The 17,962-nt window shown below is 43.2% G+C and overlaps 1 protein-coding gene across 3 annotated transcripts in view; it reads right to left on the minus strand.

Moving 5' to 3' along the window:
- Positions 1-17,962, minus strand: part of MTHFD1L (methylenetetrahydrofolate dehydrogenase (NADP+ dependent) 1 like) — a 191,436-nt gene that overhangs the window by 92,449 nt on the left and 81,025 nt on the right. For all 3 annotated transcript variants that reach the window (XM_023633058.2, XM_023633056.2, XM_070256470.1), the window contains exon 20: positions 16,995-17,106. In XM_023633058.2, coding sequence (XP_023488826.1) covers positions 16,995-17,106 — 112 coding nt within the window. The remainder of the gene's footprint in view (positions 1-16,994; positions 17,107-17,962) is intronic.

Raw genomic sequence — 17,962 nt, forward strand, 5'->3', positions numbered from 1 at the left:
CCAGGGGTGTTATAACACATACAAAGCGCCCAGCAGGGTGTCCAGCACCCAGCAAGTCCGCAAGGAAGGTAAACCCGGTTACCACTAGCAAAGACTCATCCATGCCAGGAAGTGCCCCAGGTGCTTCACATGCATCATTTCCGTAAAGTTGCTGTATGTCTTCGATCATGTTATTTTCCCTCGCTTTACAGACGACAGAACTGGGGCGCAGAAGGGCTGTCAGCTCCCAGTGGAGGGGGTACCGCCCCAGGGTTATAGCCGGTCATCTCAGCGACAGGGAGGAACTGCCGGCGTTTGGCGGGGGCGGGGGCGGGGGCGGGGGGGGGCCGGGAAACTGGCCGCCTCGCAACGTGCAGGAAGCCCCACAGGGACTTGCCTTTGCCACACACGAATTTCCCTGCAGACGCGCTCGTAGCTGAAAAGCCTGTTTATGATTCTAAGAATCTAGACCCCGCCCTCTATTCTGTTTTACGTAAAAACGCACACTAGTTCTTCAAGCTATCACGATGTACGGAATTTTTAAGGAATGCCAGCAAGGGTGAACGTTGGGGGAACGCTGATGCTGTTTCCTTTGGAACTTTGCCACGAGCTGCTCACTTTTTCAGAAAATCACTTCAATGATGCCAATAACCGCTTGGGACGTCCGAGCCGCCACCCACACACCTCATCCTTCCGCATCTGTGGCCGTCCCGTGTCCTTGTTCCTGCATGTGTGCAAGCACTTGGCCACTCAGAATGTCTTCTACTGAAGTCGAAACACTTCTAATTAATACATATTGAAATACATATTGTATCACAAAATACTTTTATATCACAACTAACACATTATGTTGTGTTTTGAAATAATGTGAAGAAACTTACAATACCCGAGTTTTACTTCAGGCCAGTCAGGTGTTTGTTATAAAAAGAGGGAGTGGGCATGTTAAGTTTGAGACCACACTGGGCTGTATAACTCGCTCCAAGTCACAGAGCTGATAAGCAAAAGAGCCAGGATTTGAACCCGACTGTCCCTGGAAGCCATGTTTATAATTTTTATACTTATGAGATGAAAAGTAGGGGTGCTGGGGAGAAGGTGGGTGCTCTTTGCCAGAATGCACACAGAAGGCCTCTCAACAATCCAACAGAGACTTGAATGAAGCCAAGGAACAAACCCATGTAGTTATGAGAGAGCTTTGAGAGTGAAAACAGCATGTGCAAAGGCCCTGGGGTGGAAGGAGGCCTGGTGTATCCAAACCAGGTGCTAGGCAGGAGGAGGGAAAGGCAGGGCAGGAGGAGATGAGATTCGAGGGGTAGGTGGGGGAAAGACTAGGACTGGGCTTATTCTGAGAGATACAAAACACTGGAGGGTATGAGCAGAGGTGGGGTGGGATCTGACTCAGGCTTCCAAAGGACCACGCTGGTGGCGTTGTGGAAACAGACGCTGTGGTCGGGGTGGTGCTGGGGGCAGACGGCTGTTACAATGCCCTGGTGAGAGAGGGTGGTGACCTGGGCCAGGTGGGGCAGCCATGTGACAGGCGTGGTTGGGTCACCCCATTCTGATGGACTGGGTGTGGGGTGTGGAGGAGAAAAAGGAGGCAAGGATGATTTCAAGGCTTTTGGCAAAAGCATCGAGAAGAGTGAAATTGTCATTAACTGAGATGGGGAGGCAGGCTTGGGACCTTAGGAAAGGGAATCAAAATACGGTTTAGGGATTTTAAGTCTGAGGAGGCATCTGGACCCACGAGCCTGGGAAAGTCCTGGTCAGAGGTCCAGAAGTGCACAGATGGGTGCTCATGTTACGGGGCGAGCGTGTGGACAGGCTAGAGAAGGGACCAAGGATGAGCCTGTGCACCCCAAGGTTCAGAGCCCGGGGAGATGATGCTCCAATAAGAGAGGCTGCACGGGGAGGAGCAGCCAGAGGCAAGCCAGGGAGGCAGACGTTTAGGAGGGGGCTTCAAGGAGAGGGACAAAGAAGTCCTGTCAGATGGAAGAGTCAGAACTGACTGTCGGAGCATCAGAGACAACAGATCCTCAAACAAAAAAGTGGAAGGAGGAGAGGTCTGTATGAAGCACTCTGGACAGGGACACAGGTGGAAGACAGCTAAGCCCTAAATCAGCCACGGTGAACAGCACTGCAAGGACAGGGTGGGGGTGATGGTGGGGATGCGGAGGGCAGACGGGGAGACACAGTTTTGAAGACCGATTCTTCAGATAACCGAGGTTCAGTACACTGTTCTACACACAAAAGGGCTAAAGGATCAAACGGAGTAACTCATTTCAATAGGATGATAACAGTCCTTTAAAAAGAAACCCACACAGCAGCATAGGGCCCGGCCCCATGGCCCCGTGGGTAAAGTTCTGCATGCTCCACTTCAGTGGCCTGGGTTTTCAGGTTCAGATCCTGGGCACAGATCTATTCCACTCACCAGCCACACTGTGGAGGTGTCTCACATACAAAAAAAAATAGGAGGATTGGTACAGATGTTAGCTCAGGGCTAACCCTGCTCAAGCAAAAAAAAGAGGAGGATTAGCAATGGATGTTAGCTCAGGACAATCTTCCTCAGCAAAAAAAAAAAAGAAAAAAAAGAAAAGAAAAAGATGAAACCCACACAGCAGTATGGAAGTATTAGAACAAAATTTGAATTATCTTTGAATGGAGATATTAGAGATGATTTGAACTCTCTTCTTTACTTATGAAGATTTTCTGATTCTTCTAGAATGATTAGAGTATTACTTTAACAAAGGAAAGTTATTTTTGAGATTGTTTTATATTACGCATATGTAGGATGTTATCAACATATTTAAATTTCTTGTAGATAAAATTCTTGCACAAGTGCACCAGGAGATAAGAGCAAGATGCTCACTCATCGCAGCATTTATCCTTTATAATAGCACAACGACTGGAAACAACCTAAATATCTGTTGACGAGAGAACGGATCAATAGATGGTGGTGTATTCATAGGTATCAGATGCAACGACTTGGATGAGTCTTAGAAACCTGATATTAAATGAAAAGAGCAGGTTAGAGAAGACACAATACAATACCACGTTGTTTTTGTAAATTCTAAACTTTTTTCCTGTTATTTCAGTAGTGAGAAAATAAGACTTTTAAATTAAAAGCTTTGTTTCTGTTAGTTTATCCACATAATGCATTTGGCATGGTAACTGTATCAGAACACAGCATACACAGGTCAGCTTTAGGTCTTGGGATTCTTGTGACAATTGGTTGGAATTTAAGGGTTACATGATAACGGCAAGTTAATTTACCTTAATTGCTGTTTTTAACAAAAGTCCTCGATTTGAGCCCTTAGAAGATACTCTGACTTAAGAAGCCAGGTTCTAAATTTAATCAAAGCAAATACATTTATAAAAGCTGCCCAATTAAGTTTTGCATCATTTACTAGCACTTTCATTAAAGTAAATAAATTTAGAGTATAATCAGACGTCACATTATATGGACCCATAGACTCTGCAAGGTCGGCGGAAAGTAACATATGCTCAATGCCTTGGCTCCTCCATTTTTTCAAATCATAAAAAGGTTTGTCTCCCGTCTCCCTCCCCTCGGCAGTGATGCTCTTTCCCACATAAGGAGCTGAATCCCCAATGTTTTGATTCGCATCCTTTTTGGCACCAAGAGTATATTTGAGATGTTCAATACGCCAGTTGAATTTAAGAACATATGTTCTTAATTTCAATGTTTCATGCCACTGCAAAGATTCTCTGCATTGTTTCTCAAAAATTTCCACGTTTAAGTTTCTCCTACTTTTTTGCATTCCAGAGGAGAGCGAGGCTTAGGGGAGAGAGGGAAATATATTGGAATAATATCATGCGCCTGTGAATCTGCTGGGCTCCAGCGCATCTTGCTTTTTCCCCTGGTAACTACGAAGCATTTTAAACAAGGCTTATAGAAGGCTTCCCCTAACCCAAAGAAGGGTTTTGAAGTAATCGGATCCCCTCCAATCCCCTCTAGGACAATGGTCCTAAATGCCTTTGGATGAGAAAGGATACAAGCAGTAGTGTTTTCCATCGTCCAAACTCTAATTGCTCTGAGTTTCACTTTAACAAATGGACTCACGCAGGTATTCTTCACGGGAAAGAATGAATTAGTATTTGTGAAGGCTTATCTCGAAAGGAAAGATCCTTAGCATCTTAAGGGAGTAATAGAAGCAGAATCTGTGCTTTTTGCACCAGTACTGCACTTCGTCCCCAGAACAAGCCTTGAGGGAAGAAGGGGAACCCAAGATCTGGGGAGGTTAAGCGACCTACCCAAGGTCACAGCCAGCACAGGGCAGAGGGCAACTCAAGCACAGGCGGCTGGAGCCTGCTACTCAATACTCTTGGTTGCTCTGAAGACCTTGATTTTCAGTGCATTACAGCAGAAAATGACCAACACTCTATACTGATATCCAGATGAACCAAAAAATATTAGTCTAACTTAATATTACCCTAAGTTCATTCCACCGAACCTCTGAAAGACCAGGTTGTAAACTCTGGTGCCTTTAATTAAGAAATCCTGTCCCTAAGTTTTTAAAATTTTTAATGAAATATTTGATATATACAAAAGAATATGTGTAAGTTAGTAGCAATAACTGAAAAACCTGAACACCATCAATGCACAAAATTCAGGATGGTGGGCCTTCTAGTGGGGAGGCAGAGAAATGGGGTCAACGAGGGACCATGACATCTAACGATTTCCTACCCCAAATACACCACAGAGAAAAACAAACAGAGACGAGGCTTCTGATTACAAAGTCTGCAGTTGCTTTACTACAATAAAAGGGAAAAGGTTTATAATCACTTCATATTCATTTGTTGTGTATTTTTCTTCTGAAAATAAATTCTGGAGGACTGCGCTCATGGTGTACCCCTATTCCCGCTGAGCCAGATCATAAAGGCCTTCAATTTCTGTTATCTTGACTAGTGAAGGTTCTTTCTTCCTTATCTCAAAGTGCTTCTGGATTAATTCATATTTAATGAGCATTTTAGCAAAAAAAAATCAAATAGATAAACTGAAAGTGTTCCACGTAAAGGTAGAGGAATTTTATTCAAAGCATCTTCTAAAAATAGAAAAGTAAATAGACAATGTAGAATTTGACCATAAAATTAAACCCTTTCTTTTCAAAGCTCTAAAGGGACCTTTTATGATAAATGTCCAGAGCTGGACCACATAGGATCAACACAGGCGTAAGAACGGAGATTTTCACTTTTCCAGAAAGACCAGGTACCACTGCCAGGTGATGTTCAGCATCAACACTGAAGAGTCACGAAGAGAAGATGCCGGGAACCCCTTCTAGAAGAAAGCCCTAGTCTCCACGGCTGACAAGCAGGCTGGAGAAGCATCCCCCAGGCTCCTCCTCCTTGGGCGGGCAGAGTAGAAGGCGGCCCTGGCATTTCCTGGGTGAGTGGATCTAAAAGGAGCTCCAGAGGCAGGTCCCAACAGCCAACAGCTGCACTGGCCTTGAACACCTTGGGGCACAGGATGAGGGGAGCAGAAATCCCCACCAATTTACAGCTATTGAGCCTTCTTGGCCCTGTTTTTTAGGGCTGGGGCTGAAAGCTACCTGTGAAAGAATCACTGAGCAAGAAAAGTTTGACAAATTGTATGACTTAAGGAAAAGGGATACCATAAACTGAGATAAATTCTGAGACGAGTAAAGGCACGTGTAAGAGGCAACATTTTATAAGCCAATGTCGATTATCTTTATGACTCCAAAAGCAAGAAACCAGGAAGAAAAAGGACGAAAAAGAAAAGGTACAATGAATACATTTAAAAGATAAGCCACACATGGGAGAAAATATTTGCAACACATAATGGCAAAGGATTCATATTCAGAATATAAAAAGGATGTTATAAATTAATACAAAAAAGATAACCCAAAAGAAAATAGGCAATTCACAAATGCTCTGAAATGTCCATAAATATGCTTATATTCACAACTATAATGAAATAGCATTTTACTACCACCAGATTGGCAAGACTTAAAAACTTAACAACACAGAGGATGGCCCAGTGGTGGAGGGGTTGGGTTCGTGCCCTCTGCTTCAGCGGCCCAGGGTTCGTGGGTTCAGCTCCTGGGTGCAGACCTAGACACCGCTCATCAAGCCATGCTGTGGCGGCGTCCCACATACAAAACAGAGGAAGATTGGCACAGATGTTAGCTCAGGGCCAATCTTCCTCACCAAACAAACAAACAAACAATACAAACACTGGGAAGAACGTGGAGAAATCAGAAATCTCATAAATGACTGGTGGTAATATAAATGGGTATGACTTGGAGGAACAATTTGGCTTCATCTATTAGTTGATGCTGAGCATACCTGTAACACCCCAAGTCTTACTCCTAGGTATAGACCCCAGAAAACCTTTCACACACATTCTTAGAGACATAAACAAGAATGTTCCTAGTAGCATTATTTGTAACAGTACACTGAACGGAATCTAAATGCCCCTCCATGAAGAATGCACAAATACATGTGCTGTATTCATGCCCCAGAAGACCACACTGCAAGTAAAATGAGGCTGCTTTGATCACAGCCACTTGGATAAATGCAGAAATGTAACATTGAACAAAAATAGCAAGTTATAGAGCAGAATTGGCAAACTATGGCCTGCATCCTTCCTGGTTCTGTGTGGCCTGTAATTTGTTTTGACTTTTTAAACTGATTTTGCATTTTTTAATGTTTGAAAAAAAATCAGAAGAGGAATAATATTTCATCACACATGAAAATTATATGAAATTCGAATGTCAGTCTATGAATAAAATCTACTGGAACACAGCCTCTCTCACTCATTTATGTTTTATTTATGGCTGCTTTGCAGTGGAGTATTGGCACCAAGATGCTACAACTCACAAAGCCTAAAATATTTACTACCTAGCCTTTTACGGAAGGAGTCTGCTGATCCCTGTTATAGCACAATGCAGACGGTAACATTTATTAACATACAAAATTTTAAAGCAAGGGCTGGCCGGGTGGCATAGTGGTTAAGTTTGCGTGCTCTGCTTCGGTGGCCTGGGGTTCGCTGCTGCGGATCCTGGGCACGGACCTAGCACCGCTCATCAAGCCATGCTGTGGTGGCGTCCCACATAGAGGAACTGGAAGGACTTATAACTAGGCTATACACCTATGTACTGGGGCTTTGCAGAGAAAAGAGAAGGGGGAAACAAAAGAGGAAGATTGGCAACAGATGTTAGCTCTGGGCCAATCTTAGGAAAAAAAGATTTAAAACATATAAAAATACTATAAAAACATATCTGTGGTTCCCAAATTGATGGGCTCAGGAGCCCCAGGGCACTGCGGTGAGCTCAGAGGAGCCATGGGATATTTTACATTTTGGAGGGAAACTCGGCAATACGCGACATCCGTTGGACACTGCAAGTTCCACTGGTTTGAAGTAGTTCACTGTTTCAACATTATCGCTGTGCATTCCTTTCAGTGACATCACATATTTGCAAAGCTAAATTTTTGGCGGTTGCTGCAGGAAAATGCAAGAACTGTGTGAAAACCAAGGTGGATCAGGAAATGAGGTTTGAATTGTTGACTGATTCCAAGGATTGAAAAGTTGTTGAGTGCCCAAGAAGGACACACATCTCATTAATAAGTTATGTTGGCTATTTAAGAATGCAATAATATTATTGTTTCTTTCCGTTCATGTGTATTCTTTTTTCAGACAGCTACTAAGTTATTAGAACACAAATACCCACTAAGTTCTCTGGACCTAAGTACCTAATAAATGGAAGTCTTAGGTATTTCTATTGGCCTGGGCTGCCATGAAAAAAATTGCTGAGACACTAGGTGTGTCCTGAATAGGGAAGGTTGGAGAATCTCTGTTGTAAATCCTTTGTAGATAAATATGTATGTGATAAAAGCATAAAAGCATGTCAGGAAATGATAACCCCCCCAAACCAGGATAGCAGCTTCCTCTGGAGAAGCAGAAAAGGAAATGGGATCAGGGTGGGATTCACGCGGAACTCTCAAATATTTCAGTAAAAAAACCTAAATGGAAAACAGTATAGTGGTTCCTCAAAAAATTAAAAATATAATTACCATATGATCCAGCAATTCCACTTCTGAAAAGAACAGAAAGAACTGCCTTGAAGAGACACCCATACCCATGGCAGTCATTACTCACAATACCCACACAGCGTACACCCATGTCCACAGCAGCCATATCACAACACCCACACATTGTACACCCATGTCCACAGCGGCCATTGCTCACAACACCCACATATTGTACACCCACGTCCATAGCGGCCATTGCTCACAACACCCACACATTGTACACCCATGTCCACAGCGGCCATTGCTCACAACACCCACACATTGTACACCCACGTCCACAGCGGCCATTGCTCACAACACCCACACATTGTACACCCACGTCCACAGCGGCCATTGCTCACAACACCCACACACTGTACACCCACGTCCACAGCGGCCATTGCTCACAACACCCACACACTGTACACCCACGTCCACAGTGGCCATTGCTCACAACACCCACACACTGTACACCCACGTCCACAGCGGCCATTGCTCACAGTACCCACACATTGTACACCCATGTCCATAGCGGCCATTGCTCACAACACCCACACACTGTACACCCACGTCCATAGCGGCCATTGCTCACAACACCCACACGTTGTACCCCCACGTCCATAGCGGCCATTGCTCACAACACCCACACATTGTACACCCACGTCCATAGCGGCCATTGCTCACAACACCCACACATTGCACCCCCATGTCCACAGCGGCCATTGCTCACAACACCCACACGTTGTACACCCACGTCCATAGCGGCCATTGCTCACAACACCCACACATTGTACACCCATGTTCATAGCAGTATTACTCGCAACACCTGCACATCGTACACCCATGTGCACAGCAGCCATTATTCACAATAGTCAAAAGGTGGAAACAACCTAAGTGTCCAGAGATGGATGAATGAATAGATAAAATGTGGTCTATCCATACAACGGAATATTACTCAGCCTTAAAAAGTAAGGAAATTCTGACACACGTTACAACATGGATGAACCTTGAGGACATTACACTAAATGAAAAAGCCAGTCACAAAAAGACAAACACCGTATGATTCCACTTTCATGAGGTGTCAAGAGTAGCCAAATTCACAGAGACAGAAAGCAGAACCATGGTTACCAGGGTCCAGAATCAAAACAAACAGACAACTAAAGCACACTCAGCAATACGTTACCATTTTGACACAGCTGAGTGGTGGGAACTCAGGCATTTATTACATTAATCTGCGTACTTTCCTGAATGATGTCTACTCAGAATATTTCACTTACTGTTTTTTAAGGGCAGAAGACTAGAGATGAAAGAAGAGAGAGTGCCTTTAAACAGAAGCATGAGAAGAGACAGGCAAGGTAGAATAAAGGCCAGTCCAGAGAGTCAGGGAAGAAAAGAGCTCAGGCCCCAAGCTCCACAAAAGGTCAGAACTCCTGGAATAATAAAAAACATCCTTCTCTTACTAGGCTTTCCTGAATATAGGGGTTCAAAAACACTGCTGGTGATTAGCAGTTTCTGGAAGGTTAGCACATAAGACTCAGCCACGGTCTCCAATAATCCAGCACTTCCCAGCCTTGATTTCATTATGAGTACGATCACTACAGGAAAAAACTGGAAGGATCATAACACAACCGGAGCGTAGGCTGACATCAGTGTTTCTCAATAATGTCAACAGAGCGAGGTATGGGAGAATGAAAGTTTAGAAAGCTGGAAGGTCACCTGACGTCAGCATGTTTTTAAGGGTGGATGAAATTATAGGAACGTTTGGTTTAGTCTGCTTCTCTTCCACCAAAACGAAGGAATATTTAAAATTTCACGGCAATAAACACGGAAACAGAGAACAAGCCAGTAAGTGGGTGTGGCTGCCAGCAGTCTCCTGGAGCCCTACTATGTGGCGAGATTTAAGCTGTTTGCCAAAGGACAGGTGAGGGGAGTCGTAGGGAGAAGACTCAGTAAGAAAACCTTTAATTAGCAATATATTAGGGAGAAAGATCTTTTAAAGCAGTAAGGAGAAAAGAAACAGAAAAAAAAGGAACCAAAAGCATTCCACTACTGTTGGCAGACATTCCTAAAAATCGGCACAGTATAATTATAGTGGTACTATTTTTAAATATGACCCTCTGTTATAGACAGGTCATATGAAACTAATTATTTATTAATGGGAGTGGATGGGAATCACTGTAGGCAGAAGAGCCGACTGACCACCTGCGCAGGTGTTGGAGCGAGGAGCCCTGGGGGCGCCTCGTCCGCCCCTTGCTGGCTGAGCGATGGCGGACGTGTACCATAATCTCGCTAAACTTCAGTTGCATCATCCGTAAGATGGGGACAATCACACCCAGCCCGCAGAACCGTTTCAGGATCAAGTGAGAATGTATGTGATGGCTTTAGCACAGGTCTGGAGCTCACCAACTGCTCAGAGAATGAAGCATTTATAACGAAAATATTAACAAGGCCGTTTCCCCATCCTACTCAGTTAGTCTCGGAAAGGCTATGGCTATTCTGATCCCGAAATCCTAATCCTGAAATGTTCCAGGCACGCTCAGTGCACGGTTTCATGGGGCCTTGTCTAATCTTTCTCTTCTGCCGCACGGTCTGTTTGTGCTCACGTACCCAGGCAGCACGCAGAGAAGCCAGCCTGGGGCTGCATGATTTTGTACAGCCAGCAAGGAGAAGACTCGCAATCAGTTAGGTAACTTCTAGACGAGTGCTTAGGACGAGGGTGTACGTGTCAAATGCGGATGGAACATCAAATTCACCAAAGCTTCAGAGATCCCTGGAAGGTAAGGTTAATCAGCTCACAACAGCCCTTAGGCTGTGAGACCAGACCATGGCTCTGTATCGTTTTTGAGTCATGGTTCCCTTTGAGAATCTAATGAGAATTGTGGAGCCCTTCTCTGGTTGAAAAAAGAAAAAGTACATATATTCACATACATAAGTTTGTATTTAACGATGGAGGGGTGGCTGGTGACGGTCAGCTGAGAACGCCTGGCTATAAAGACGACCGAGCGCACGCTGCATTCTGGAGTAAAGGAAAGGTGTTCATTCGAAACTGGAATCAAAAGCAAATTAAGAGAGCCGAAAGCAAATTAAAAAAACCAAGCTTCAGGGGGGCGGGCCTGGCGGCACAGTGGTTAAATATGCATGTTCTGCTTCGGCAGCCGGGGATTCGAGGCCGGATCCCAGGTGCGGACCTACCCACTGCCTGTCAAGCCATGCTGTAGCAGGCGTCCCACACATAAAGTAGAGGAAGATGGGCACGGATGTTAGCTCAGGGCCAGTCTTCCTCAGCAAAAAAGAGGAGGATTGGCGGCAGATAGCTCAGGGCTAGTCCCTCAAAAAAAAAAAAATTAAATAAAAATTTTAAAAACCCCAAGGTTCATGTGTAAATTTGAAATCCCCACAAATGGTTGAAATATGAGATAATTTTTAAAAACCTAAGAACTCACTGTTGTTTTCCTTTTCTTTCTTTCCCTTCTTTTTGCTTTTGAAAAAATAACACGTGATTAGGGTTTGATGTCAAAGAAATGTGGGCCTTTACAGCACCAAATGGAAGTTAAGTGGACTCTCATGAGGACCGTTGACTAAGAGACAGAGAAATTGAAATCACGTGACCACAGCATTTTTTCCCAAATCCTCATGAAGAGTTTTGCTCTAGCCTGACAAGTTGATGCAATTAATTAAATAAACTTCACTGTGTTTTAAGTCTAAATGGAATATTGATTCCAGTATCCTGGAATAATTATTGCAGAGCAGCCAAAATAATTCCTTCCTTGTGTGTGTTGGGATAGAACAAAAAATTAGACTGAACGTACCTCAGCAAAATCAATAGTATGGAGAAAATTCTAAGAAATGTCCCTCATGTCTTAAGGTTCCTTGTTAATTAATATGATACTTAATCTCGTAAGTGCATTGTACTCATTACTGATGTTCTGTTTCTGGGCTTGTCTCCCACACCATATTATAAATTACTGGAGGGTAAGAAACCTGTCTTAGTCATCTTTGATTCCCAGATCCTACCATATATTACTTGACATATAGCAGAAGCAATAAATGTGTACCAAAGTAAATTATTTCCAAGGACTTAAATACATTTTTAGTTACTTTTTTTCTAAGGCATAGCTAGAACCAAAATTGTTAGAACATTGGCTTATTTTCAGTTTGACCCAGAAATTCTGTCAGATTGCTCTTTTTCGGTGAATTACCTTTTCAAGTCCTTTGCCCATTTTATTATTGGATTAGTCATATATATATTTTTTATCAATCTGTAGCATGGCTACCGACAGACAAGTGGTGTGCTTCCGTGCCTGGGAACCGAACCTGGGCCACCGAAGTGGAGCATGCCGAAATTTAACCACTAGGCCATCAGGACTGGCTCACAACTGATTTTTAAATGTTACCCAAATTATTAATCTTTTTCTTTTGGGTTTGAGCTTTTTTATATCTTAACAGAGACCATGTCCGATAAACAATGCTTTTCTAAGGACATAAATTCCTCCTCAGGAATCAGATAAACCTACACCTACTGCATTTAACTTCTGTAGAAGGATGTTACAATGGGGCTGTTTTGGTTTCACTTTTGTTTGAGGCCCCAACATGGTGTCAGCTGCTCACGTGCAAAAAAGGATGATGCTAGACCAAGCAGCATTTGCAGAAAAATTGTTTCAACATGGATTTTGCATCGCTTAGCTCAACCTCGAGGTGTCAAAAGGGTTGGCAAGGTTAGAAGCCAGGAAAGGATTTCCTCAAAGAAAGTCATCATTGTGCTGAACCCAACTCCCCACCTCCCATCAGGAAGGATGAGGAGCTGCTCCCCTTTTCTCAAGCTAGTGAGCGAGGCTTTAGAAGAGTGACAGGAAATGCTCACTACCTGTGCCTGCCTGCCTTATATAGACTGTAAGACTCGAGACCTGTAGTGTTGAACTCTCACGAAGGTAGTAAATGCTGCAGCTCCAGAGGAATGTTGGAAGCAAAGCCAGTGTGTTGAACAGCAGAAACAGGGTTTGATCAAGAAACAGTATTTTTTTTTTTTGAGGAAGATTAGCCCTCAGCTGACATCTGCCACCAATCCTCTTTTTGCTGAGGAAGACTGGCCCTGAGCTAACAGCTGTGTGCATCTTCCTCTACTTTATATGTGGGATGCTGCCACAGCATGGCTTGATAAGCAGTGAGTAGGTCTGCACCTGAGATCTGAACTGGCGAAACCCAAGCCATCGAAGCGGAGTGTGTCAACTTAACCATTATTAAGTGTGGGGGCAGTGTGGGGGGTTGGGGTATGAAACAAGTCTACAGGCTGAAAAGAAATCACCCATGGCAGTGGACCAGAGGGCAGTGTGAGAGATGGAATTGCACCCCCACCAACAGCAGGTCAGAGGTCAAAAGTCTAGGATACCCGGAGACCAGACGTGGAACCCACAGCAGGATTTTCTAAAAGGAATGCTGCCCCCAGAGGGCTTCTGCCACGCGTGTGGGACCTCAGCTGGAAGAGGCGGGTGTAGACCATTGAACACAAAAGCTTCAACCCAGGGAGGCCAGAGGAAGCCTAAATGCAGGAAGTCGGGAGACAGGGAAGCAGCCACCTTCCCTCCCACAGTCGGCCAGAGGCCAGCCCAAACGGGGGGAGGAGAAGCTCGACTCAGAATGAAATCTGGAGATTTTGATTTTTATCTAAGACTGGACACACTTTTTTTTTTACTAAAATGAGACTCTTTTTATGACTGAAAGTGACCAGATGAATTTTAAAAAAAATACTTTAGAGGCACCTGATACCTTAATCGAGAGCGAGGAATCTACCTAAATTTCATCCAAGTGCAGGGAATGAACAAGCCCGAAGAGCAGGTGTGACCAAGCAATGGGGGACAAAGTACTGTTTCCAGGGTCCACACGGTGGCATAATGGTTAAGTTGACACACTCCGCTTCGATGGCTTGGGTTTCGCCAGTTCAGATCTCAGGTGCAGACCTACTCACTGCTTATCAAGCCATGCTGTGGCAGCATCCCACATATAAAGTAGAGGAAGATGCACACAGCTGTTAGCTCAGGGCCAGTCTTCCTCAGCAAAAAGAGGATTGGTGGCAGATGTCAGCTGAGGGCTAATCTTCCTCAAAAAAAAAAAAATACTGTTTCTTGATCAAACCCTGTTTCTGCTGTTCAACACACTGGCTTTGCTTCCAACATTCCTCTGGAGCTGCAGCATTTACTACCTTCGTGAGAGTTCAACACTACAGGTCTCGAGTCTTGCAGTCTATATAAATTTATATAAGTCACTGCTGTCACACAGTTATATGTAACGGGATCACGACACCTCAAAAGTAACATAACAGAGTTGTTTGCACACCATGTTCATAGCAGCATTATTCACAACAGCCACAAGGTGGAAGCAACCCATGTGTCCATGGACAGATGAATGGATAAACAAGATGTGGCACACATCCACTGGAATATTACTCAGCCTTAAAAAGTAAGGAAATTTGAACACATGCTACAACATGGGTGGACCTTGAGGACATTATGCTAAGTGAAATAAGCCAGTCACAACAGAGCGTATACTAATATGAGGTATCTAGAATAGTCAAACTCAGAGACAGAAAGGAGAAGGGTGGCTGTCAGGGGCTGGGGGGCTAGGAAACGGGAAATTGTTGTCTAATGGGTACAATTTCAGTTTTGCAGGATGAAAAGAGTCCTGGAGATGGATGGGTGACGGATGCACAACATGGTGAAAGTATCTGACAACTGAGTGGTACATTTAAAAATGATTAAGATGATAAATTTTATGTTATATATATTTTACCACAGTTAAAATTATTATCCAAAAAAAATAATAAACCAATAAAAAAAGGAAATTTGACTTTCATTAGCCATGTATCAGTAATAGGGAGAATAATAATGAGTGGTGGCCAAGAATTATCCAGTCTTACGATGGGTCAGGCACTCTGCCAGGAACATGCATGGTCTCATTTGATCCTCATTTCAAACCTATGAAGCCAGATCTATTATGAGCCCTATTTTACAGATACGCAAACTGAGGCACAGAAGGGCTAACTTGCCTAAAGTTCCACAACTTGAAAAGAGTTGAGCCAGATAGTCTTGACTCTAGAGCTAGCCCTGTAATCCATTTGGCAACGGACAGATTTCGCTGAATTCTCCTCCACTTCCAGCCTCTTAGACTACAGAGATCATTAGCATAATCGCTGACATTTGCACAGTTTTCTATGACTCACAAAGTAATCTCCCATTCGATACTACTCTTTAAAATACTGCAACATGGGTGTTCTCCTTTTATCAGAAGAAGAAATTGAGCCCCAGAGAAGTTAAGTAACTTGCCTCAGGTCAGACTACCAGTTAGGATTCTGATCCCACAATTTCTAACAGTCCACGGCTACCCATCTATATTGAATTCCTCGTCTGGTCCAAACTCTCATTTCTCACATGAGAATGTCTACAAGGGACATGCCAAGAGAGGCTAATAGCTTGTCCAAGGTCACATGGAGAGCTGGTATGTTTTGCAAACATCATCAGCATATACCTTTAAAGATGCTTTGCTACAATACCCCATATTCTATAAATACGTGTTGACAAAGTAAGGATTGGAATAGAGGCAGAGCGCTCTGTCAGCATAAAACAGAGTGCTTTCTTCTGGAAGCTCTTTGATTTGTGGAATTGATGCATTAGAACCATTTCACACAAGCACCCAACTTTTCAGTGCCTGCCTCCTTTTCCATTAGCTCTATAATTATGCTGTGATCAATCGAGCAAATCTGTTTAGATGGCCCGTCTAGCCACTCTCATAGTGGAGTTGGTATCGAAGCAGCAAAGTACACAAGAGCTGTACAATCCAGACCTTTGAGGAACAAAGTACATAAATCCTCGTTTGACCCTGACTGCGTGTCTAGAAGGAATTCTTAAAACCGTCTCAATAACCCTGAATGAAAACTATGATGGCTAAGTTCAAGCTCAGAGCCAAGTTCTTTTGTCCAGCAGAATCTTCTGAGTTTGATACAAGGCTGATGATTAATGTGAAAGAAGCAACTGCTAGATTTCATGATTATAGATACTAACGTGGTAAACAGAAATTATCTGTTGGCATGTGAAAATCTGCCACTGTAGTCCCTCAGATGTCAAATTAAGGTGTTACTCCAAGAATCCTTGTTTGTTTGTCTTTTGTTTTCTCACAGCCTTAATACCAAGGGTGAGACTGGCGCTGGCAATGACTGAACAAACTCTGTGGCAGAGTTGTCCCCTCTTTCTGGCTGGAATATCCAACAAAAGCCAAAGAGAAGTCCACACCACAAAGGAGAGCTTGACAACAGCAGAAAGTCTCAAGTCTGCCAATTAAAATTTCCAAGTTTAATGGTCGGGAATCTCCCTTCCATCCAGCCACAAAAGCACACTCCAATTCGAGGAAGAGCACACGGACTTCAAGTTATTGTAGTACAATTACTGCTCCTAATGGCTAACATTTAATGGGCACTTTCTCCTATTAAATTATATACACCATGAGACAGTATGCTCCGTGAAGCCGGCGGCTAAGTCTGTTTTGCTCACCACGTATCCCCACCTCTGAGTAACATGCCTTGTATATGGTACATTCTCAATAAATATTTGCTGAATGAATAAACAATCTCATTTAGTTTTCACAATAACCCTATAAGGTTTCATAAAATATTGTAATCACCATTTTGCAGATGAGAAATTGAGGCTGAGAGGTCATTAAAATGTGTCCAAGGTCATTCAGCCAGCAAGTGTCAGAGCTTATATTCAAACTCCTAAGTACCTGACATCAGAATCTATGGGTCAACTGCAACATCATTTCACGCCTGTGGACCAGACCTTAGGGCTTTGCCAATATTGAGACCTTCTAGGGAAGGTGGGCCTAAAAGAATATATTTCAACCCAGTATGGATATCACTCTATTCCAGTCATCATCTTTTCGATATCTTGCCTATTCCACAATGACTTAATTTAAAGGAAATGACTTACCTACAAATCCTTCTTCACCAACCAGTTTCAGGGCAATTTTATCAGCCAACACTGAAGAGTTGCCATGCGCGATGTTAGCAAAGGGGCCCGCGTGCACAAATACAGGTGTCCCCTGTGGAAGTTGAAAAAAGATTAAAACCCTAAAAGACAAATGAAAGAAGGTAAACCAAGATCAGGTGGGGCGAGCGAGGTGGGACACCCTGTTGGGAAGCGAAACACTCATCTAAACCATTCCGCTTTTATTAACGTAGCATATTTAATGCACAAATTCTCTCAAAGAAAGTTAAACACCATAACTCTCTCAAAGGACCAAAATCCCTGTGTATTCTAGAACAGTGTTCCTCTACACTTAATGTTGAACCAGGGAGAAAAAGCTCTAAGAATCAGTTATTTCCTACTGTAATTTCGATAAGCTACTGTGTTAGCTGCCTCAGCGACTATGAAATTAACTATTGACCTTATTTCAGATTATTCTGTATTCTATTTTTAAAAAGAATGGAATTAGAAACTGATAGTCTAAGAGACTTATTTCAATGTTTTCTTTTCCATCAAGAAGTTAATAACCTCAAGAAAAACCTAAAGTAAGCAAAAAAAATCAATACAATTAACGAACTGTGAAAGTCAAGGCAGGGCAACTACATATAAGTTTATTACAGGCCGTTTTTATATTTACAATAATAAACTTGTTATTCTGATTTTTAAAAATTCTGTTTCAGGGCTAGCCCTGGTGGCCTAGTGGTTAGTTCAGTGTGTTCCACTTTGGTAGCCCGGGTTGGGTTCTGGGGTGTGGACCTACACTGCTCTGTTAGCAGCCATGCTGTGCTAGTGGCCCACATACTAAAAAATAGAGGAAGACCGGCATGCATTTTAGCTCTGGGTGAATCTTCCTTAGCAAAAAAAAAAAAAAAAAAAAAAAAAAATCTTTTAAGTCTTTCTCATTGTTTAATTGTCTTATGTGCTAAAAATCT

Source organism: Equus caballus, chromosome 31 (genome assembly GCF_041296265.1).
Source record: "Equus caballus isolate H_3958 breed thoroughbred chromosome 31, TB-T2T, whole genome shotgun sequence".
Lineage (NCBI taxonomy): Eukaryota > Metazoa > Chordata > Mammalia > Perissodactyla > Equidae > Equus > Equus caballus.